This window comes from Toxotes jaculatrix, chromosome 21 (genome assembly GCF_017976425.1).
Source record: "Toxotes jaculatrix isolate fToxJac2 chromosome 21, fToxJac2.pri, whole genome shotgun sequence".
Taxonomy (NCBI): domain Eukaryota; kingdom Metazoa; phylum Chordata; class Actinopteri; family Toxotidae; genus Toxotes; species Toxotes jaculatrix.
The window spans coordinates 876081-900208 of NC_054414.1; the positions used below are offsets into that span (position 1 = coordinate 876081).

The window sequence follows — 24128 nt, forward strand, 5'->3', positions numbered from 1 at the left end:
ATTGTAAAATTGCTGCGTGCTGCAGACATTTTCTAGCCAAGCTGGAGCAATGATTGGCATGTCAGACTGTCAGTAATACAGCTGGATAGCAGAGGGCTAGAGGGGGACATTAGGGTTTGAATCCCCATTTCAGCACTGTGGCAGTAATTTGAGGTGGCAAACTCAGGTTGATACTGCGCAGGTGGGACTTTGTCAGAAGTTTTGGAAATGTCTATAAAACTGTCATAAAACTGTCTATAAAAATGCTCCCTGTACTGTAATGTAATGTGGCTGATAAGTGGTGTCACAGACCACCTCCTCTGCTGAGTGATGGTCATTCCAGGTTGATGTAGATGGCTTCTTTTACTCCTCTTTCAAACCATCGGTCTTCTTTTGCCAAAATGTGAACATTGCTGTCCTCGAAAACATGTCCCTTGTCCTTCAGGTGTAGGTGGACTGCTGAGTCCTGACCTTGAGGAGCTGGCTCTCCTGTGTAGTGTCTACTGCTCTATGATGAAAGCCATTTTCCCCATCAATCAACACTCAATAACCAACAATGACCAATGCAAAAAAAGATTTTTTGCAAATTCATCTCCATCAGTCAGGCCTTTATGGAAGGAAGCAACTTTTTTCGGTTCTTTTGTAAGAGAGCTGATTGCCCAAAATACATGTATGTATAAGAAATAGGAAACTATGTCCTTATTTCATTCATCTCCAGTGACATGGCTGTGATTTACCTGATCGGTTGATCAGTTTTGTTAAGTCACTTGCTTTGTTAGGTTACTTTGTCAGCCTGAGTTTAGTTAGTTTCATCTGACTCCTTCAGTGGGGCCCAGAACTTATTATTAATTTTTTGTATTTTTCTAAATTTGTTTTTCTAATTTTTGGGTAAATTCAACCCTTCTTTTAAAAATCCACCTGTGACTCTTCATGCCAACCAGATCAAGCTTTCACACCACATTTTGTGCATATGCACCAGTTAGAAAGGAGACCAAAGACCTGAATCCAGCAGAACACATTTGGGATGTGGTAGAACAGGAGATTGGCAGCTTGAATGATGTGATGAATCATGTCAACATGGAGCAGAACCTCAAAGGAAGGTTTCCAGCATCTTGTGGAATCAATGACAAGAAGAGCTGAGGCTGTTTGAGAGCAAAGGCAGGAACTACCCAATATTAGTGTGGTGTTCCTAATAAAGGGAACAAGAGTGTATGTGTGACTGAAGGTATCACCTCTGAATGTCTGCATATATGAAAAAAGCTGTCTCCTTGAGTTTGATGGGACTGTATTTAATAGGACAAGAAAACACTGGATAGGATGAGAAACAGCAGATTGCTCAGGATTCATTTGCTATGCAGACACCTCAGCATTGTCCGCAGACTCTGAATAATGTTTGTGTGTCTGTGTGTGCGTGTTTGTGTGTGTCCTTCAAGGCAATCGTGACAGTTCTATCTCCCAGGCATGTTGTTAGGACGCAGGGAGAGATTAGCATAAACATACTGCAATTCCCATGAACACCGTTGTCAGGATCACACCACCAGAGCACAAAGCATTAACCCCCAGATTTACCCCCATCCCTCCTCTGGACAGGACAGGACAGGAGACAGAGAGAGAGAGAAAGATGGAGATGTAAACAAATGAAAAAAAACAGGAATGTCAGGAATATAAAAAAAGATAAAGAAAGGAGAGGACAGGAAAAGAGAGAAACGATGAGGTGAAGGAGAAAGGGAAGAGAAGGAGTGTAGGATGTGGGAGAGCGAAAGAGAGGCTAGGATAAAGGGGAGTTGGGAAAAGATGTAAGGAAAAAGGATAAGACAAGAAAAGAAAGGACATAGGAATGGAGGAGATGAACCAAGAGAGGAGAGGAAAAGAGAGGGGAATGGTGTGGGAGAGTAGGAGAAAGGAGAGGATTAGGTGTGTGTCATCGCAGAGTGATCAACCCTCATCCATCACAGACCCAACAGGAAGGAAGCTCTACTGTCTGTTCATCCACTCCACTGCTACTGGTGGAGAGACACGAGGACACAAAGAGTCACATAGCATACCAAGTTCTAGCTGCAAAAATTTGCAGTGCAGGAACCTTTCCAGTCTGGATTCCTGAGCTTTAGTTCCAGACCTTGCAGATAGTCCCTAGTCCTGGAGCAAGACACTTGCAGGTGTTGATTTTCTAACACAGACCCCAGTGTAGTGTACTATTAACACTACTAAGTCTTCACCAGTGTTCATTTTCAACACACAGTGACGTATTAACACTGGGTAAGTGCAAAAAAAATGAATTTAACATTCAAAAGAGTGGACACATATACACACTTTCAAAGTGTTAAATTTAACACTGGCGATTTTGATGTGTAGGTTCCATTCCTTTCTACAGTCAGTGTTATATTGTCCGTGTTTATTCAATTCGCTTTAGTCACAGGTTTGATTTCTATGGCTCTCTGATTGGATAATTTGGGAAACCTCTGAAACTTTGAAAAAATGTGAACTGATCCTTTAATATCAACCATACTTTTAGTTGAAGCTTCACACACTGGACAAACAAATGTTCTTTGAATATTCTGGTAAAGCTCTGTCAGGGTATGATCAGTGAGACTTAAATGAAACTTGCCTCATGTGGAAGTTTCACTTGTTGTTCATAAAGCTGTATGAGCTCCAGACATTAATGAGGAGAATGTGACAGTACAGAGCAGAATGGTTATCTATGAGTGTATGAAAGACAGGCAGTCAGGTCTGTATGTCTAGGCTTGTAGCCAGTCTCTTAGAATCATGTGGCGCCATCTACACTCACAAAAAGGCAAACACACACACACACACAAAAAAAAAATCCTCTTCTTCAGTAATGGGCTGAAGTGCCAGAGGCTGAGGAGCAGCACAAACAAGAAAAGTGGTTTCCAGGACAACGCTGCTGACCTCTGGCACTTGCTGTCCACAATGGAGCCACTGAGGTCACATGACAACACGCAAGTTCACACTGAAGGAAAGTGCCAACATTTGTGGAAACAAATGAGAGTTAAAAAAAAAATCTGGCACCAAATCCAAGTTAATTAACAGTGTTTGTGTGAGAAATGTGAGAATTTTGTATTTGTTTGTTCACTGTAATGTAAGTGTGTGTGCTACTCTTGTGTGTGTGTGTGTGTGTGTGTGTGTGTGTGCTGGAGAGTGGATGTAGATGAGTTTTCTCAGTGCTGTAGGGGAATGGGCTGCGGTTGGCTGGCCTGACTGCAGACCGCTCTGTGGAAACGAACGACTTTTTAAATTACCCATACATCACTGTCACCTCGGCACAGACTGGGGCGACGGTGCTGTGAGCGCACACACACATACATGTGTGCACATACACACCTTCGCTTGCTCCTCCTCCTTGCTCAACACGCTCAATCCCATGCTGACATGCAAACACACAGCTTTGCAATGCATGCTAAACACATTCTTGTACGTGCATGCAGAAAGGATAAACATGGAAATATGGAGACTAATACTAAAACAAGATGTAACTGATTCATTTATCAACTAAATACATAAACAGAAAATCATATTTAAGCCATGACTATAATTGTAGAACCATCAGCAGTTGGCCAGTTTGTCTCCACACTCCTGTCTTTTCCTTTCTGTTTGGCATTCTCTTCCTCCTCCTCCTCCTCATCTAACAAACTGGAACTTAATTGCAGGTAATTAAACTGCTCACGGCTTACAAAGCAGGAGAAGCGCTAGCAGCATATGTGTCGGCAATAAAACACTGAGACATTACACCGCTAGCAGGGGTTGCAGATGGTCGGCACCGGGATGGATGTCGCTTGGTTATCTCTCCGGTTATTCCTCTCACTCAACTTGTAATTAGAATCTCAGGAGATGTGGAACGTACGCTGAACACCCACTTTGAGAGTATGCAAATACACACACACCTACGTACAACACACATACTGCCATCTATGCAGATTTTGGTTCAGCGTTTGAGTGATTGTTACAGCTGATGTGCAGCAGAGGGCGACAGAGAGCAGTGAGATAATGGAGTTGAAGCACCTGCGGTGATGCTTTAGAGCTGGTTCATGCCTTATAAATACTTCAAGGAGAGGAAATAATCTTTACATTGTTGCAAAAGATTCATCCTTCTAATCTGATTTAAGACCTCCAAACTAAATAACCATGCAGGTTGTTTGTCCCAAGTCTTGGCTGCAGGAGCAAACCAGCTGCAGGCATTGAAGACCTTCATCATCATACTCAGTAAACACGTGGTTAAGGTTGTGGAACAGTCATGGATACTCCTTTGCTCCATTCATAGTTATTAGATCCACTAGAGGTCGCCCAAAATTAAAACAAACCTCTTTGAAGAGGCTCTGTAAAGAGTCTGGAGGTCTCTTTACAGAGAGGGAGCAGCAGCTGACAAAGGCCTGTTACCTCTGGGTTGGTGTTGGGGATCTGTAAGAGCCTGGTAACGTTGGACCTGAGGAAAAGGGATGTATTGAGCTGATACCAGCTTTTATTAAAAAGCTGTTTGGCTCAATGTTGTCTGATATGGACATGAGACAACAAGTCCTCGAACCTGAGCATTCGTCTGTGCCACAGAGCTCCATTTCTGTACAAAAACTATTAAAAACAAACAGTCAGAACCAATGGACTTGGAGCCAAGAGCTACAGACAACACAGGGAAGTTTGACTGTCACTGAGAGACAGACTGATATGTTGTTGTGTTTTTTTATGGGATGTATTGCATAGTCAGATCCATTCATCCATTTTCTGTACTGCTTATCCTCTTAAGGGTCACCGGGGGGAGCTGGAGCCAATCCCAGCCAACACTAAGGGAGAGGTGGGGTACACCCCAAACAGGTGAACAGGTCTCCAGTCTATCACAGGGCTGACATATAGAGACAGCAGTGTTAACCACTACACCACTGTGCTGCCCTCATAGTCAAATAAACAAATTAATAATTAATATTGCACATCCAATAAAAAAAACAAATGAAGATGAACAAATAAAATTGACAAAGATAAACAAAATCATGTCATCTTTACAAATGAATTTAAACATTTTTCATGAAAACACATCTTTATTATATTTTGATCATTTCAAATTCACCTGCCTGAGTGACTATCTGAGAGGTAAAAGCGAGAGAGCCAGAGAGGACTTAGTGGTTGGAAGCTGGAAGGAACAGACATAGGAAGAAAAATCCATGGACCTCAGTACTGGATCATGAAGTGGAGTCGCCACCTGCTGGTCCTTTGAAAGTATTGTTAGTCTGACTTGTTTTATCACTTGCGTGTTCCCGTTGGAGTTCCAATTTGATGTCCTGGTGAATGATCTCAGTCTTGGTTTGGCTTTGTGATATGGTTTCTCACAGAGCCATGGCTAAACCCCACCTAGCCAAGACTATGATGTTCATTTAGTTCCCTCCTACAACTGTCTGTTTAAAAGAAGTAAAAACTATTCATGTCTCTGAGACTCTGAGAGGTTGCTTTTCTTGTACTGACTGGGATCTCCTTCACAGCCCAGACTGCAATGGCACAAAGTGGCTCAGTGAGATTCATCTCAAAGTTTCATTCATTTGCAAGACATTTAAATGATTGAAATGGGTGAAGTGGGCCTGGAAATCTTCAAAACAAAACACTGCATCAAATCTGCAGAATCACAGACCACACAGAATTATTATCATCAGTCATTATGCTACAGACTGGAAAATCTGGTTTCTCAACTGTATAATCTTTAGCTTCAGTTAGCAGAATTTTCAGCTCTGTAATTTGATGTTTTCAGTCAAAACACATCTTAAATTCCTCATTGACTTTTTCTGTCCACAGGTTTTTGACTTGCCATCAAAGAAAAATTTGAGTCGTAACAGTTGTTAATCTTTTGTCTCATTTTTCATTAAGAAAAATCAGGATAAAACAGAAGAATAATTTCACATTAAAAAAAACTGCACACATATTTACTTTAAGGAACAAACAAATGAGCGTTGTATGATGGAATTTTGACTTTACCTTTCTGTTTTCGTAAAAGATTTAAGATTCAACCATTGAAAGAAGCTGTAAAGTAACAGCTTCTTGGATGGGAGAAAACACCTGCTCGTGTTTTCTCCCATCTGACCTGCTGCAGGTTCAGCGGGTTGAGGATTGAGGATTTCTCACACACACACACACACACACACACACACACACACACACACACACACACACACAGAGAGAGACACTCACAGTCATATCACTGCATTATACTAATAAAGGCATAAAACTTGTCTTATTTTTTATGGGTAGATAAGGGTTGAACAATATCGTATATTAAGTACTAACATTAGTTTAGGGTGCATTCACTACATTGCGCAACACTGTCTCATATTTGCCTCAGGGCAATGTCACACTGCTGCAGCTGGAGCAGAGGAACTATTAGATCTTCTTGTAAAGTATTGCAAGTTATACTGGCCAGAAATAAATAGACAAAATCGACACAGCTGCAAAAAGGTCTGCAACGAGGTCTGAATCCTCAGCCATGCTTCTGGTCTGCCTTGCGGTCCTCGGCCTAACTGCCAGGTCTCCCTGTGTTGCTGCACCGCCGAGGGACTACGTCTCTGCTCGTCATTTTGCCAGAAACAAGCTGCTGCTGATCTCCTTCGATGGCTTCCGCTGGGACTATGACCGAGACGTCGAAACCCCAAACCTGGATAAAATGGCTCAGGATGGGGTGAAGGCAGCCTATGTTACTCCGGCCTTCCTCACCATTACCAGCCCTTCTCATTTCACAATGCTGACAGGTAAAGACAACAGTTTAATACTTAACTACAAGTAACATAGTGAGGTGTGACTCCAATGTGGGGTTAAAACATGGCAGACAATATGTTTGGAGTTTGGTATGTACAGTTTGGTCACAGTGTTTTTTAATGTTGTACTAGTCAAAGCTGAACAGTAGGATGACCACACTCAGGTATGGCAATTTAGGCCATGTCTTAATTGTAGTAAGTCTCAGTTTTGTGTGTACAGAGTTCATTAATGCATTATCTATACTGCTTATCCTCTTAAGGGTCATGGGGGGACGGGGGGCCTGGAGCCAGTCTCAGCTGAGTTGGGGTGAGAGGCAGGGAACACCCTGAACAGGTCTCCAGTCAATCACAGGACAATTTTACAGTTGCCAATGAAAATAACCTGCATGTCTTTGGACTGTGGAAGGAAGCTGGAGAACTCAGAGAGAATCCACGCAAGCACAGTGAGAACTTACAAACTCGACAGCGAAAAGCCCCAGCCCAGATTCAAACCCAGAATTTTCTGCACCACAATGCCCCATGAACCCCATAACCCATGAATACAAACCCAAAGATCCCTGGACTTCCCTGAACTTCTCCACCTCAGTCAGTAACCCCCTCATCTCTGGTGTCCATTAGGGGGCTATTTCTATAATAAACCTTTTTTAAACAGAGACCATTGCAGCTTTGTGTTCTAAAACTTTGTTTAAATGCAAAAAAAAAAAAAGATATGAGCTGAGAGTTTCTGTGATTGTTCCTTTGTGGCTGCACAAGCTCCTGTTACTCCCACTACCTCTGACCCTGTTTCCTAAAAATGATAGATCTCGAAAGTCAAAAGCATTTTCTCAGAGTGTTTCACAAACAATCTCGAATTTCCACTCATGTTTCCCAAAGTAGTGCTTAAAACTGAGTTTGCATGCCAGCTATTAATGTGAACGGTCTATGATGCTAAAGAGTTGCATATTTAAGTCTGTAAGCTGTGCCATATATTAAATATAAATCTCAAAGCATAAGTGTTTTAACAACACAGAGAAATGTCTTATACTTGGAATTGTTACTGTGTACTAAACAGCCTACAGCCTTCAGGTGGCTGCATTTTATAATTCATGTTACTGGATAGAAGTCAGTTTAAGAACGTATACACTGATTCATTTACCTGCTGCTCAAAGCAGACAGTGCTCTGAAACTCATGTTAAACCTGAAATCAAGCACTGATGGTCGAAGTACATCAAGTATTGTGGATGTTACGGGGTGGGGGGGTGTTACTTTTCTAACATGTCCAGAAGCCTGTTGGGATCCCCCTGAAGGAGCTTAAGAACTCTGCTGGATCACAGGTCACATTTAAACTTGCAAGTTTTGTTTCGTTTTTTTTTCTTTTTTTTATCAGGACGTTACATCGAGAATCACGGAGTCATCCACAACATCTGGTTCAACACTACCACTCAGGAAAAGAAGCAGTACTACATGACTCAGTTTGTTGATTCCTACTGGGACAATGGCAGCTTACCCATCTGGATAACAGCACAGAGACAGGTTCTGTAGATCCATCTATTTGTTTTCCTGAGAAATGTCCTATATTACCTAGCTACAAAATCAAATTCCCTGTTGCATCACAATTATGGAAGTAATTTCTATAAAATTACAAAATAAAAACTGACTCTCTTTTCCTTCATGTTCACCTTGTGTCTTACCCTCTTCCAGGGGCTGAAAGCAGGATCTCTGCATTTCCCTGGCACAGCAGCCACCTACAGAGGAGAGACTGTGGGTGTGAGGCAAGTGGAGCCTCGTTTCTATGATCATTCTAACGAGACAGACTGGAGGCTCAACATCGACAAGGTGATTGGAGACTGGTTCCACCAACAGGACCTGGACTTTGTCTCCTTGTACTTCGGAGAACCAGATTTGGCCGGGCACTCATATGGACCAGATTCACCACAACGGCAAGAGATGGTCCAGCAAGTGGATCGTACTATAGGCTACATCCGAGACAAGATCCGAGACCATGGCCTTACTGACCAGCTCAACATTATCATCACTGCTGACCACGGTATGACTACAGTTCTAAGGGGTGGACTGGTTGAGCAGATCGTCCTCTCAAAGATCCCTGGCTTCAGCTTCAGAGATATTCAGTTCCAGCTGTTGGATTATGGTCCTGTTGGGATGCTGCTTCCTAAAGAAGGGATGCTGGAGAAGGTGTACCAGGCTCTGAAAGGAAGCCACCCTCACCTTCACGTGTATAAAAAGGAGGAGATGCCAGCTAGACTGCACTACAGTAAGCATCCTCGACTCCTGCCCCTCATCCTCATCGCTGACCCTGGATTCATTGTCAATGGGGTGAGAGACTGCGCATTGTGAGTGTATTTATCCTGTGTTCAGTGGGGTGATGAGGATGATGATGATGATGATGAATTGGTTGCCCTTTAAGACAGCTCTTCATTTAAAAGTTGTCTTTAGTTGTCTAAAAAAACTTTCCACTGAACCAAAATATCCAGATTTAAATGTGGCTGGGGACCATGATTCTCATGAAACCGTCTCATTTCTGTGTCCATACAGTTTTTACCTCTGAACGACAACAAAGGAGACCACGGATTTGATAATGAAGTCATGGACATGAAAGCCTTCTTCAGAGCTGTGGGGCCTGACTTCCAAAAAAACCTGGTGGTAGATCCCTTCGATCTGGTTGATGTGTACGCACTGATGTGCCATCTACTGGGAATAAACCCAGAGATCCACGACGGACACTTGGACAGAACTAAACACATGCTGGTCCCCAAGAAAAACACAGGAGAAGACAACAATCGTAAGTGTGCAACTGTCCCATTAATTGATGGACTTCATATGAGAGTTGGCTCAGCCTGTTGAGATGCATCAGAACATCATATTAAAAGAGTACAGATTTAACCTTGCACTCCTATAACACTGTTTAAAAACCAAAAGCATCACATTTGTTGCAGCAGCATAAGATTTATTATCTTTTATATTACACGCAGTCTTTCTCCGTGTCTGGTCCCTATATTACACGCAATACAATTGCACTACCAACAGTTCAGCCATAGATTTTTTTTTTTTATGTAGCCTGGAGTTTCTAGCCTCAAGTAGAGAAGAGGGCTACAGAGGTCTGGTAAGCTCACTTCTTTTTAACTCCAAACCCACAGACCTTTTTTATTTTTTCAAGACTTGCAGTCCTCAGCCCCAACTGATACTGACTCAAGTGACATCCCTTGAGGATATTTGTCAGACTTCAAACAGCTACTTCTGGAGCCACAAAAGGCTTTATTTCACAAATGCAGAAGCACTTCCCAACACCTTTTAACACATCTTGATGTGTAAAACCAGTGGAATAATAAGTAAGTAAGAATGGATAAAAGAATAGGACCTCAGCTGGCAAAAGAGAACCAACCTGCACTCACACTGACCAATATTGTCATTTAAACTCTAACCACCACTTACAACATCAACACAACATCTTACCAGTGAGGAGGAGAATAGAGAAAAAGGTGCAGCAGGTCAATAGGGCCACCAGGGCCATAGGGGCCATCTGGGTCAACAGGTAAACAGGGAGGATGATGAGATCCTGGTAAGTCAACGGGGAAACATCCCAGTGGGTCTCCCTTGCATGACTGGGCTGTCAAAGCATCCGTCCAGAGTCTGGCACTGTAATTAATTATGTTAAAAACAAGAAGGCGATGAAAAATTTAAATGAAAATGCGTGTTCAATGTGGTATATACATATTTATAGTTTGTTAAATTTATTTTTATAATTAATGTACCTTCCAAATACTGTGAACAGCCCTGTGCTACTCATGAGGGGCTTGATCTCACTACAGATATAACCCCTTGTTATCATGAGACTGAAGTTCAGTACTGTACTTTGGTCACATGATACACTATCTCCATGACAGGTGAGCCAGCGCCTTCATTTACTGCTCTAGACTGTGAGATGTGACTGAAAGTTCCAAAATAACTGCATGTTTCCAGTGGCAGAAGTGTTAACAGCAGTGAAGACAACACCTGGACCAACAAAAGACAAGCCAAAGCCAAACCTTTTAAGCCTCACAGTGGAAACATTTACTGCAGGGCTCTTTTATTTGATTGTATTATAACTATAAGCTTTTCTTGATTTTGTGTCCAACCTTTAAATCGTACATCTGTTGGACTTTTGCCATAAAGATCTGGCATCCACGGTGACCCTACAGTATTTCACACTGGGAAGATAAGAGACGCTAATCTAGCCAAGTGATAGCCATCAGCTGACTTCAGCCCCGACATCATATGGGCTATATTACATTATCTAACTGCTGTAAAGTCATAGATCAAAGATCACAAAGAAAATATGTAAATCTAAAGTTGTTGTTCTGTGTTTTTAGTCTGGTATTTGATTCCGCACTTCATCTTTTTGTCTGCATGTTTTCTGTCTGTCTGCAGTTCCAGAGAAGAATACTCAAACAGAGACGGTGATTGGCTTGTCAGCAGCGACTGGGTTTCTTGTACTTGTGTTCATCGTTACCACTTCTTACAACATGTGGAAAAGGACTAGAGCATAATGAAGTTTGAAACTAATCTCAAAATTCTGTGAAAAGTCAAAGAAAAATGAACATTCAAATTTAGCATGTATTATTAAGTACACTAGGGTAGGCCTGCTGAAGACGGAAGAGGAGACATTCTCTGTTTATGAGTGAATGTGTCCAAATGATTGCTCAGTATGACTTGAACAGATAAATTGCTGTACAATAGACACTACTTAGCTGAGTGAAAGTAAAGGTTGTGACAAACGAACATTTATCTGGTTATGTCAGCTTAAAGTGGTAATAAACCAATTCAAATATTCTGTTATTGAGTGTAAACTGATGGACAAACATGATAATTTTATCCATTTACAACTGAAATCTACAACACAATAAAGCTGAGGATACATGTGATCAATCATGTAATCACTCTTAAAATGGACTGATACACTTCTCTTTAGGTAGGAGAGAAAATCATTGAAAAATGTTGCTCACTGCACATATATGTATTTCTTAGTACTTACTTGCACTTATATACACTTAGGAACTTGTATTTTACCTCAGTATTTCTATCTTGTGTGATTTTATACTTCTACTCTACATTTCAAAGGAAAATATTGTACTTTCTATTGCACCGCATTTATTTCACAGTTACTGTTTATTTTCATGTCAGGTGAACTTTAGGATTCCTGCGTTTTTGGTCTAAGAATAATTCCTAACATTTTAGCACTAAAAGCAGCTCCTCAGTCTGAGAAAAGTTAGAGGAAGTTCAGAGGACTCATGAGTCACAGGCCTACTCTCAGTCAGTCATATGCTGCAGGTGATGTGCCTCATTTTGCAAAAATATAACAACAATAACAAACTTTTTAACAGCAGATGGTGATGGCGGGTGAGTTAATAAGAATCAAATCAGATGACAGCATGCACAACTCTACATTAAAATGCAATTTGCAGAGCTACTGAATTTGCAAAACACTCACTGGCCGTTTATTTAGCTATACCTGTACATAATGCAATCCAACACAACATCTCTGCCCTGAATTCTGAAAGTATTCATACATAGGAGTATCTATAAACAGGAGGATGTGAGGGTTGCTGCAGAAAGTTAAGTGCAATTTTGAGGCAGTTGTACTTTGCGTGTGTACAGTATATAGTATTTAATACTTCAATGCTTCAACATGTCAGAGGAAATGAATGTATTTTTTAATCCATACTAGATAAATTGTGTTGCAACTGTATAATGCACTGATATATGAATGAATGAATGCATTTTTATTTACATATTGTATCATTAAGAATGGACACACAATAATATGGTACATAACATAACATATAGATAACACAACAGATGAAACCTCACAACAGTATGAACAGTAGTATACTACTGCAACATTTAAATGATGTGCATACACAAATGCATCAGTAGTAGCCTAATGATATAACTCAATACATAACATCTGTACATATACTGATATAAGACTGATCTAACAATTTTTGTTTGAAATCTTTGATTTATAAAGATAAGACATTTGTTCTTAATCCTCAGTATGTCTTTTTTAGATACACTGTTGCCCATAAAGTTTTGTTTTCAGACACATTCCTTTTTTTATTCCTATTTATACACATCATCAGTAATCACATAGGAAGAGGCTGATCAATCAATCTGATCACCAAGCTCTACTTTTATAACCTTGAAAGTGGCCCAAGTATTTAAATAGTACACTTACAAGTATACTCCTGGTACAGTTATATTAGTATACTTAATACATAAGGTATACTTGAGGAATATACTTGGACTTTACTTAAGTTTACTTAATTAAATGAACTTGAGGTGGGTATACTTAATTCCATCAATGTCTACTGGAGTAAAAGCTCTGAGGATTTCTTCGCCCACTTTCTAACACACTCTCTCACACCAGACAAACGGCGCCCTCTTGTGGCTCCACCTGGAAAACACCGTTTTAACAACAGCAACACCAGCAGCGGCAGCAGCGCGTTACAGGAGGAAATTAGATTAGATTTAAACTGACCAAAATAAATCAGGCGGCAAAACGGAAGTGCTGGAATAATAACACAGGTTGAATGTGTTTCTGCGTTTCTACTCAGCGCTGTGCGTTTTCTACCCTCACCGACCCAGAAATCCCGCTGGAGCATGACCGAGAAGATGTGTCAAAGACGAAGTGTCAGGAGGGAAACTATGTAATGCAGCGAGACGTACTCGAACTATCGGTTGACGGACATATCTTTGTCTTCATTAGTGCGCAGCTTAACATTCTGGCGCCGTCTGGTTTGGTATTGCGAGTGCGAACAAAATGGAGGGTAATAAGCTGCGCAGTGTGTGTGGACCTGAGCTGGGCTAAGACTGTGTGCTCACCGTGGCTTTCACTGTGACTTAACTGTCGTCAGAATGATTTTGTTGGACGCCGACAGAAAAAAAGAATAACATTAACTCACTCAGCTCAGAGAAACCGGATTTGGGACGCCGTTACTTTCAGAATAAAAGCCCAGAGTGGGTCCCTGACTAACTGTAAAGTGTTTTGTTATGGGAAACGCCTCTCCCACGGGTGCTAGCAAGGTAAAGCATTAAAAGGAGGACCAGGGTACCACACAATGACTGACTCGGGGGATGCCGGAAGTGTCCCCTGTTCCTCCGGCTCCTCCAGCTGCAGCGGCGCCGGGCTGAGTGTCACCACGGGAAGAGGACTCTCAGGCACGGTCAGGAGTCTGTCCTCCCCGACTCCCCCTGGGAGACTGACGTCCCTCAGGACCAGGGACTTGACTCTGGGGGGAACCTTCAAAAAACCAAAGGTAATGAATGACAGGAGGGGAAGAATATAATAAGGATTAAGCGGTAGAAAATGAATGAATGACTAGAGGTGATTACAGAAGTATGAATGAAAAGAAAGGAACCCAATACTGTAAACGTGTCTAACACTTTAGATCACATTATAACTGAATAAATTAAACATGTAACGCTCTCATATGTTGATATTGGGCATTTAACAAAAACTGAGCTGTGATAGATGTCTTATATTTTTTCCTGAGACTGTGGGACAGATGAAAGACCCCTGTCTGAGGATCTCAAACTGCATACTGGCTCATATGGTAGTAAGAGGTCGTAGATGTGGCTGGGAGAGAGGCCATGTATTATGCTGCTCAAAACTGAAATTGCTATCAAGTAAAACACCCAAGACTTCCTATTACAGGCTCAGTCTGTTCCAGCAGAGAACCAGCAGATGGCAGCATTTGTCTTGTAATGTGCTGGGAGCCAGTGACAAAGATTATGTGTCCTTGTCCATGGATAATTATTTAACCATTCCTAATAAAAGATGTGTTTAGTATGTCTGTGTGTCAGGCATGTTATAGTTAAGCTGCCTAACTTCACACTGCTTTAATCATGATCTAAATCATCATGTACACAGTACAGGGTTTGCAGGATGAGACCTCCACCATAAGGCCAGCCAGGTTTGTTCAGACCAGGAGTGATCCAGATGAGGCGGCTCTCTATATAGACAGGAACCAGTAGGCCAGGTGAGGGTAGCACACAAAATGATGTTCATGTGTGTCCATACTTAAACCTAAAGGCTCCTTAGTTGAAGGCGAATAAGACCATAAAAGACCAGATTTGTCCCTTCTTAATGTATTAAAAAGATATTCTGACACTGTTTACATAATGAAAGCACATATTTCCTTCTTTCTGAGGGAGGTCAGAGGTCAGGGTGTTGGAAAAGTCTAACCAAATCAGCCAAGACCCGGAGACGATCAAAGTTTGCAGTGTTTTATTCTCACAAGAAGGAGCATACATCAACCATGGGTCAAAAAGGTATCCTTGTAATACTCAAAGGACCCCCCCCCCTCCAGCTGATAGTCATAAAGTCTAAACATGCACACATAGTTGGTTTCCTTGAGCGAGAAGGACAACATCACGTCTGCCTCTGTATCAGAGGAACAATGTGTGCGCCTTGTTGTAGTTCAAGGTGCTGTAGCTCAGGCCTGCACAGAACGGGAGTCAAAACATATAATTCAAGATGAATAAAGGCCTGGACTAATATCTGGCAGAGTATATCCATAGATGGGTTAAACAGGAGAGTATGCTCATTATTTTTTCAAGTCTATACAAAGTATAACAAATCAATGTGGAAAAATAATCATAGTAATAATAGACATAGTACAGCTAAACAAGTATATGTAGCAAATCAAAACAGAGAAAATTGCCATTACCATATGATTATATAAAATAAATGCTAGAGTGAAACTGTCTTTATCTGCCTGAAAGGACCATCATTTTCATCAACATATCACTTGCCACCATTTTCGACATGTGACTCATTGTGGCATTACTGTCCAGTGTCTAAAAACAGTGCTAGGTCATATATAATACCCTAACATCAGCACGGGGGTCAGTGTCGTCATAATCAGGCAGTGATGTTCGCTCTTCTGCTGTGAAGCTGTCGGCTTCCTCCAGCTCAGGTACCTGCATAAACAAAAGCTGATTCTTTGTTAGTGCAGTGTCCATCAGTCTTAGCCACAGGCCTCGTAAGCATGGAATGAGACAACAACCACAGGGAACTAATAAAGATGTTGTAAGACAAAGTGATGTGAAAATTGACAGTGCCACATTCTTCCAACCAACCAAATCATTTCTCCAGGAGTCCTGTAAATGGATTATCTAAAAACCATCAGGCTTGTCCTGTCCAATTGCTCACTGAGTCCTCTCATCCCGTCCCTAGTGTAATTAATGAATTGCTGTTGGTCGTAGTAAATGTAATTAATCCAGTCAACATTCTTATTAACCATTACCCACCAGAAAAATACAGACTCAAGACCTGCTGCTATTTGATTTCTGGCCTTGTACTCACACCTTCGGCACCACTAGCATCTATGTACAGGTGCACAAGTACCAGTCCAGGTGTTTGGGAATATGGACAGCAGGCGTCTTCCGCCCCAATACCACCACACATCCGCCCCTGGCCGTGGTCTGGTTGTTAAACCAGGTGGGGTCAAACCCCGTGCCCTTTCCTGTGATATCGTAGGTGGAGTTACACCACAAGGCCGTTGTGCATGTGTCTAAGAACACAAGTGTAATTTGCTCTGTAAGGTGTGAAATGTGGTGGATGTCGGCGAGCAGGCGCTGGTGGTAACATGTAATGTAGCGTGACACAATTAACATCAGTGGGTGGTGTGGGAGAGAGGAACAGTTGCAACAGACAGGCGAAGCCTTCCGGGTCATTATCAGGATTCAGTCTGACTGGGGTCGTGCCAGGAGTAGGTCTGGAAACACAGCACAAATTATACAGCTAGAAAACATGAAGTTGTTTTTACGGAATAATAAATCCAGTCAATCCATACATTATTATCAGAGAAGCCAGTCTCAATGGCAAGGGTGTCTTTTAAGTCAGTTACATTTACATTTACATTGGCAGGTGGTGTAGGTAAGGCAATTGGTGTCTCAGGTGTAACAGGATTGATAGATGGCTTTATCTGAGTGTCTGTTCCCATAGTGTAAACCCCTGTATCCATATGTTTGCTTGTGGGTCTGTGCAGAGGCATTTTACCTGAGCTCCTGGACAGCGCTGCAGTACACTCCTCCCAATACAGTACCGCCTCTAATTCCTCTGGGTAGTGAGATGTGTGTCTTCACCGGGTTGAGACGGGTGCCCCTATTGGATTCACCCCCCTTTGTAGCGGCTCTACCACAGAGAAGTAGGTTTCCTGTTTAAGACGCAGTGTCCGCACGCTCCGGCCCAGGCAGCTCTTTTACCCTTTTACAGTGTGTGAGATGGATCCAGGAGGTTCTTTCAGCTATCTTTACTGCAGTGGGTGTAGATGGCAACACTTGGTATGGGCCTTCCCACCTGGGGTCACTCCAGGTTTTTCCTCTTAATCACCTTGATGAATAGGTTGGTCACTCGCTTTCTGTGTGGGTGACAGAGCAGCAGACATCATTTCTTTCCTTTTCAACATAATATGAAAGGTCTGCCGTATAATATCTCAGAACGTGTAAATCCTGTAGAGTTAGTTGTCACATGCATATTCATCATGACTAATGGTAAGCAATAAATCCAAGTGTTGCCTGTCTCAGTCATAACTTTCTTAAGTTTAGATTTAACCATTCCATTTTTTTCCTTTTTTTTTTTTTTTTTTTTTTTTACTTTATTGATCCCTCCTGTGGAAATTATTCTCTACACACTAGAAACGCTGGGGCAGGGGGCTGCCTAGTGAGGCGCCCAGGGAGCTGGGGTGGATCGGTGCCTTGCTCAGGGGCACCACAGCTCCGCTCCAGATCCTCCTCCTGCACCGCCAGCCCTGCCATTCTTCCATCCGCAGTCACGTGCCCAATGACCTCGCCTTCCACACATGAAGCAGGCTCCGTCGTCCCATCGTCCTCCTTCTCTCCCTCCCCTGCCTCTGCCTCTGCCTCCACCTCTGCCACCACCACGGCCACCCCACCGGTTCTGGTCTGGTCTGCGTTGATCCCCTCGGTAATAAACACCAAAGCGTTCGGTGTCAGTCAGGAGATACACACTTATTTGTTTAGAATCCTTCTTCTCCTTCTTACTCTTAAAATGCCTTTCGGCACGTTGAGCATAATTTTTTGTCTGAGCGAGTTTGCATACATTGAAATTGATCTGATTTCTAACAAAGCTACTAATTTGGGGCTTAAGGCCATTCAGGTATGCATATTTTAAGTGTTGTGCATAGGGTCCATCATCATCATTGTATGAATCTGGGATTTCTATCCCGCTGTTAGCATCAAAAACAGATTTCAGACGTGCAAAGTATTGATCCACACTCTCTTCTGGACCCTGAGTACATTCAGTGATTTTCGTCCAATCCCGTCTTTGTTCAAAATGTCTCAGAACCTTGTTTATCAGAACCTCTACACGTGCTTTCAGATTTACATCATCATACTGCAGTGGTTGGTTATCAGCATCCAGAGCATTCCACCCTTCAGATACCTGGCACCAGTCCACTGTCAATATGCGTCTCATGCAGTTTTCAAATTCCACACCATTCAGTCTATAACTGTCAAACAAAAATCTAGAATTTCTCCCAAAAATTTTGGGGTTATTTTTGGGGTGTGGTACACCCTCTGTGGCTTTGGCCACATCGGAAGCAGTCCAGGGTCGGTATAGATACATTACATGTTCCTGACCCTGTTCACCAGCTCTAGGATTTGGTACTTGTACCATAGGGAAATTTTCAACAAAGTGAAGATCATCATAGGTCCTACCTGACCTTGCATGTGAAGATTCTCCAATGGGCAGCGGGTTTTCATCGCTGTACAGGCCCCTCTGGAGGTTCATGTCCGTGTCCTGAGTTGATGCGGCTGAAGGCGGGGTGGTGTCAGAGGATGGCCCGGCAGTGGAGGCCGATGGGAGAGGCTGGAGTTCTGGGTCTGGTTTTGGCAACTGATGGGGCGGCTGGAGTGGAGGATCTGAATAGGGCGGGGGAGCTGGTCTCTGTCGTCTCCTCACTACGAGGTCAATGTCATCCTCGATAAAATTAACATTAAGACACGCGTTAGGTGCTGAAGATTGAGCTTCTCTTATTCTTCTCTCTCTTTCCCTTCTCATTCCCTGTCTCCTTTCAGCTTCCTCCAACCACTCTTTTGCTGCCTCGTATCCTTCCTTTGTCAACTTTCCCTTACTTTCTCTACACTTTCTCTCTATGTCCTCAACAAGTTTTTTACATGCTTCAACATGTAGTCTCCCCATAAACCCATATTTTGTTCTCCACTTTTTAAGATGTTTTACATTACGGTCATTACATTGTTGCATATATTTAGCATCACCTTCTAATTCCCCTTTTTCACAAACACTGTGACTTTGCCCCATTTATTTAATTTTTATTTTTTATTGTTTTTATTATTTTATTGTTCTTATTTTATCGGAATGCTCGTCAGCATTCAAAACTTTATTTCTCTAGAGGTCCTCAGTAAATCTCTTTTTCTCTGTAAGTCCCTGACTTATTCTCAGCTCTTTTCTTATTTCTAACGCACGTGGTAGTCTTCCTACAGACTCTTTTAAGCTTCTCTATAAGCTTTTTCCCCCTTAAGTCCCAGACTTAAATCTATACTGCACCTGAGTTGTCCCGGTCCTGCTCAATTTTCCCTGAATCTCATCACCCCTCTGCTCTCCAGCTGGCCCCGGCCTCCCTATGTCCAAAAACTGCTCCTTGTAAATCCGGAGAAAAGAGGGAGATATTGAGATCCGTCTCGAAGGCCCAAGTTATGTTAGAAAAGTCTAACCAAATCAGCCAGGACCTGGAGACGATCAAAGTTTGCAGTGTTTTATTCTCGCAAGAAGGAGCATACATCAACCATGGGTTAAAAAGGTATCTTTGTAATACTCAAAGGAGAAAAATTTCTGTGCCTTCTTTATACACACAGGAGGCCCACCTCCTCTCCAGCTGATAGTCATAAAGTCTAAACATGCACACATAGCTGGTTTCCTTGAGCGAGAAGGACAACATCACGTCTGCCTCTGTATCAGAGGAACAATGTGTGCGCCTTGTTGTAGTTCAAGGTATTGTAGCTCAGGCCTGCACAGAACGGGAGTCAAAACATATAATTCAAGATGAACAAAGGCCTGGGCTAATATTGTAATGTATTTGTGGCAGATTTGAATCCCAGTAAAGATGTGCTCCGTATTAACGCTTCATGTTCCTCCTCATGTTCTCTTTTTTTCTGAAGAAGACCTTTGAGCCGAATGTCCACGCTGTGAGGAAGAGCAAAAATGAGTGAGTGAACATCAACGAGATGATTCCAAGTCTCCTGTTTCACAGTGATGTGTCGTGTCACGTTTAAATGTCTGTGAACGCTGTGTCTGAATTTTCCCCAGGTTGAAGGAAAAGATAAGCGTGGCTCCAAAAAAGGAGAGAAGAGAGAGGGATGAGAGGAAAGGAGCGAGGGAAAACAGAGGGAAGAGGAGAGAGAGGCCTCAGACCATCCAGTCTCACTCCATCTTTGAACAGGGTCCCGCTGGCGTTGTATGCAAAACAGGTGCATGTCATCTCTTTTACTTTAATTTTTTTTTTTTTTTTTTTCAGTGGAATTTAGATATGAAAAGCAGAGGTTCAGTTTCTGATGCATCATCTGTGTCCTCTCAATCAACCTCCCACCCCCCCCCCCCGCGCGTTCAGGTTGGCGTGGCGCTGCAGACCTCCGTGACTCCACCCCCTCTCCTGTGTGTAAACTGGTGAAGAAAGAGAGGAGGCATTCAGAGGAGGAGGAGGATGAGGAGGAAGATGAGATACTCAAGAAACTACAGAGGGATGACGTGAGTTACTTCCTGGTAGGATGAGGATAAAGGATAGGTCTGGTACCCGTATGAGGGCTGCTGGACTTGGTTGCAGATGTTTGAAGCTTCTTCAGTGATTCAAACACTGTCAAACCAAGTGACATCAGTGGCCATGGTAACGACCCCACACAGGTTAAATACCTGTGATTCCCCACCAGTCAGTCAGAACTGAAGAAACCTCTTGGATGAGAGGTTAGGATCTTCAGGATCTACAACCAAGTCTTGATTCTGTACAGCACTAACTAGTTACAGCATCAGTTTAAATAGTATTGTTATTGCTAATAATTGCCCTCATCACTAATAACTATTCAGCTCATAACTCCTATTATGTGTTGCACCTGCAGTTCATTGACGACCCAGACCTGAGGAACGATGCCAAGCTCAAGCCCATCCAGCTGCCTCTGTGTCAGTCCAGCAGCTTCAAGAGTGAAACGCTGTCGACCACAACATGTGAGAAAACCACCACCTCTGACTGCTCCTACTACTGCTGCTGCTGCTGCTGCTGACTGAGCGCTAGTGTGTCATTAGAATCCCTGTAAACAAGGAGCTCATTACAGTCCAGGCATTCAGAAATAGACATTTTAATTTGGTGTGAGCCTGATGTGATGCTGTGGAACAAATCCCTGTCCCTGATTTCTCAAACTGACCTGGAGGAACCTGAAATATACAACATTTGATGAACATACACGTTGCAGAAACACAATGTTTGTGCGCTCATCAGTAAGTATTCAGCTTCAGTCCATTCTTCAGGTTGAAGTGTTTGTGGTTATCGGCAGGTCCAGAGAACCCTCCTTTGTCCAGACCCCCAGTATGTGGAGCTCGGGGTAAAGTGAGTCACAGCGCTGGGACAGAGCTGCCCAAACCAGGGCACCCATCTCTAGTAGACCTGCTGCAGGACCTCAGCCTGTCTGGCAGAGAGGAGCTCTTCTTCATGCAGCTACCTGACTGTATGCCAGGCAGAGCGTCTGGACAGACGGTGGTGGACCCCGCTGGTGGATCCACGACGGAGAAACCTGCAAAGAAGGAAGTCAAGTCTGAAGACAGGAGGCCTGCGTGTCTTCAATCACAAGTGAGTTAGCAGAAGGAAATCTAAAACTGCAGCATGGTCTGTGGTGTGTTGCAAACTACTTCACACATTCAAGGTATCCAGAGGATCTGTCCGTCCAGTTTTTTTTTGTCCCTAATGTCATAAAGTGTCTGTATTTGTGCACATATTAAGCAGATGGCAGGTTCTTACTTTTCGGCGTTCAGCGTCTCCTGACTTTTCTTCTTCGTACCGTTCTTTGTTCTTTCACTTGCTCAGACATTGAGACGTGTGTCTGCTGCCATACCAATGCAGTGCAGGGTGGAAATGTGTTTGTGCTGCTTGGCACTGAATCACAGTCTGTCAGCTACATCAGCTGCTGGCCTTTACAGTCCAGAAGTGCCAGAGTCAGCAGGTTTACTGACGGGCTGCGTATATATCTCCTGCTCTCCTCAGCAGGCTGTGGTGAAGGAGGACTGTCCCGTGCTGTCACAGTTCCCAGAGGGATTTCTGGGTAAACTGCAGATCAGGAAGTCAGGAAAGGTGGAGCTGAAGCTGGGCGACATCGTCATGGACGTCTCCGAGGGAGCTGCCTTCTCCTTCCTGCAGGTCACATCGCTGTTTCAACCTGCAACAACGCTGCTAATAATCAATATGTGATTAGAAAAGCACAGCTACTCACTGTCACTGTCACTGAAGAAATCATCTGTTCTTCTTCCTTCTGCAGAAACTGGTGTCCGTGCGTCTGTCCGATGGGAGGACTGGAGACATGATGGTGTTGGGGAATGTCAACCACAAGCTGGTCTTATCCCCTGACTTCCAGGCTTTACTGAGACAAGCTTCAGCACAGCAGCAGAAAGGATCCTGATGACACTCAGCAGGTCTGAAACTCTGAAACAGAACTTTCTAAGGCAGCTACTACATAAACCTGTTCTTCTTATTATATGACTCAGTCACATACTGTTACCTGAGCACTGGTTACACACGTATAGATGTGAGAGGAGCATGCACCTTCAGTCCTACACACACCAGCACAGAACACAGCCCACATGATGGTGAGCTTCAGACTGACTGAACACCAGCAAGAGAGAACATCCTGGTCCATCACAGTATCCAGATGGAAGAGGTCAAAGGTCAGTAACCAGGCTTGTTCTCACGTGACTGAGGCTGCTCCTCAGGACAGGTGACACCTGGGCTGTGTGAAGCAACGTGGCACCGTCTGTAGTTTGTTGCATTAATCATGTAACATTTGTATATGTATTTGATATGTTACCATGTTTGTCTCAACATCATTTGCTATATCATTTTAGATTATAGAGTACGGTGTAGACCTGCTCTATATGGAATGTGCCTTGAGATCATTTGAATTGAGGTCAGCCTCACAGAGCAGCTGAACAGCAGCTGTAAATCCAGATGTTGCTGATCTGCAGTGGTTGAAGCCCTCACCGTTTGAACAGTACAAGGCAAACTGTTAACTGTTAACATTTAATAAGTAACAGCAGTTGTAGAAATTAACAGCTGCTTTTTGACTAGTTAGAAGTCAAAGTTATTCATAATATACAGTTCATTTCTCAGCAGCTGATGTTTTACTAGTGGAAATGTTCATTGTAGGTATCTACACTTGTTCTTACATCACAGATCATAAACGGAACCCATATATATCTAATCTTCAGTTACAAAACCTTCAGTGGGTTTGGATGTAAAAAAAACTGCTTTAAGGTCGTTGATGGCTTCACCTCCTGGTTTTCCCTCCTGTGTGTCAGACCTCAGACACAAACCTGCCGGCTGATCCTGACTCTTTCATGTTGAGGTGTCATAGCTGTGCTTTGAGGAGCTCACGCTCCCCACATCTGGCTTTAAATCACTTTTTAAAACTCTTGTCTTACTGACTATCAATCATCTGAGATGTTTTATAAACTGTACATAGATTCTGAGTGACTGGTTTCTGCCTGTATTCAATTTCGGAATCTTCGTTTTTATTTATATGTGAAGTCCTTTTTACATGGTTTTGAGAAATGCAATGAAAATAAATTTTATTATTATTAAATTAAATTTAGTTTTATTATCTATATATCTATATCTGTAGCAAAGCTGGATTCTAATGAGTCTACCCAAGTAGAACTGAAAGTCCTGATTCTGCCATCTGAACTAAAGGAAAATGATAAACTCACTGAATTTATACGGCACTTTTCTAGTGTCATCAACCACTAAGCACCGATGATACATTGGGGGCAATTAGAGGCTCAGACTCTTGCCCAACTCTGCCTCCTGAACCAGGAGGTCGATGGGTCGTATTATTAATATTGTGACATTTCTCATGTGTTCACTGTGATGGAGATGTGCTGTATACTGATATAAGAAGAATCCTCCCCCCTTGATGTTTTTTTTTTTTTTTTTTTTTTTTACAGTGTAGTCCTCTTAACAATGTGGCTTTCAGGTGGAACTTTTCTTTAGGGACCATAAAAGGTCATTTTGTAGAAAAGTGTTTGTAAAAGTTTATTCAGTAAATACACAATACAAACACAATAAACTGCAGTTAATTCTGTCTGAATGTATGGCAGCACTAAATACAAGCTAAAGGAACTGTCAATACAGGCAA

The 24128-nt window shown here is 42.6% G+C and overlaps 2 protein-coding genes across 3 annotated transcripts; both read left to right on the plus strand.

The window, feature by feature from the left end:
* The first annotated feature begins 6451 nt into the window (after positions 1–6451).
* LOC121201483 (ectonucleotide pyrophosphatase/phosphodiesterase family member 7-like) lies at positions 6452–11242 on the plus strand. Its single transcript, XM_041067337.1, has 5 exons — positions 6452–6713; positions 8086–8231; positions 8400–9032; positions 9252–9498; positions 11124–11242. The coding sequence occupies exons 1-5, from the start codon at positions 6452–6454 to the stop codon at positions 11240–11242; spliced, it is 1407 nt and encodes a 468-aa protein (XP_040923271.1).
* Positions 11243–13172: 1930 nt separating this feature from the next.
* On the plus strand, positions 13173–23877 carry zgc:171971 (uncharacterized protein LOC569690 homolog). 2 transcript variants are annotated; one of them, XM_041067339.1, is made up of 8 exons: positions 13173–14011; positions 19899–19945; positions 20047–20207; positions 20348–20484; positions 20850–20955; positions 21282–21574; positions 21989–22138; positions 22257–23877. In XM_041067339.1, exons 1-8 carry the CDS (start codon positions 13814–13816, stop codon positions 22395–22397), a joined length of 1233 nt encoding a protein of 410 aa, XP_040923273.1. In that variant the 5' UTR covers positions 13173–13813; the 3' UTR covers positions 22398–23877. The 2 variants fall into 2 exon arrangements, with proteins under 2 accessions (XP_040923273.1, XP_040923272.1); XM_041067338.1 differs by having other exon boundaries at positions 21986–22138; positions 22257–23876.
* The last annotated feature ends 251 nt before the right edge of the window (positions 23878–24128 follow it).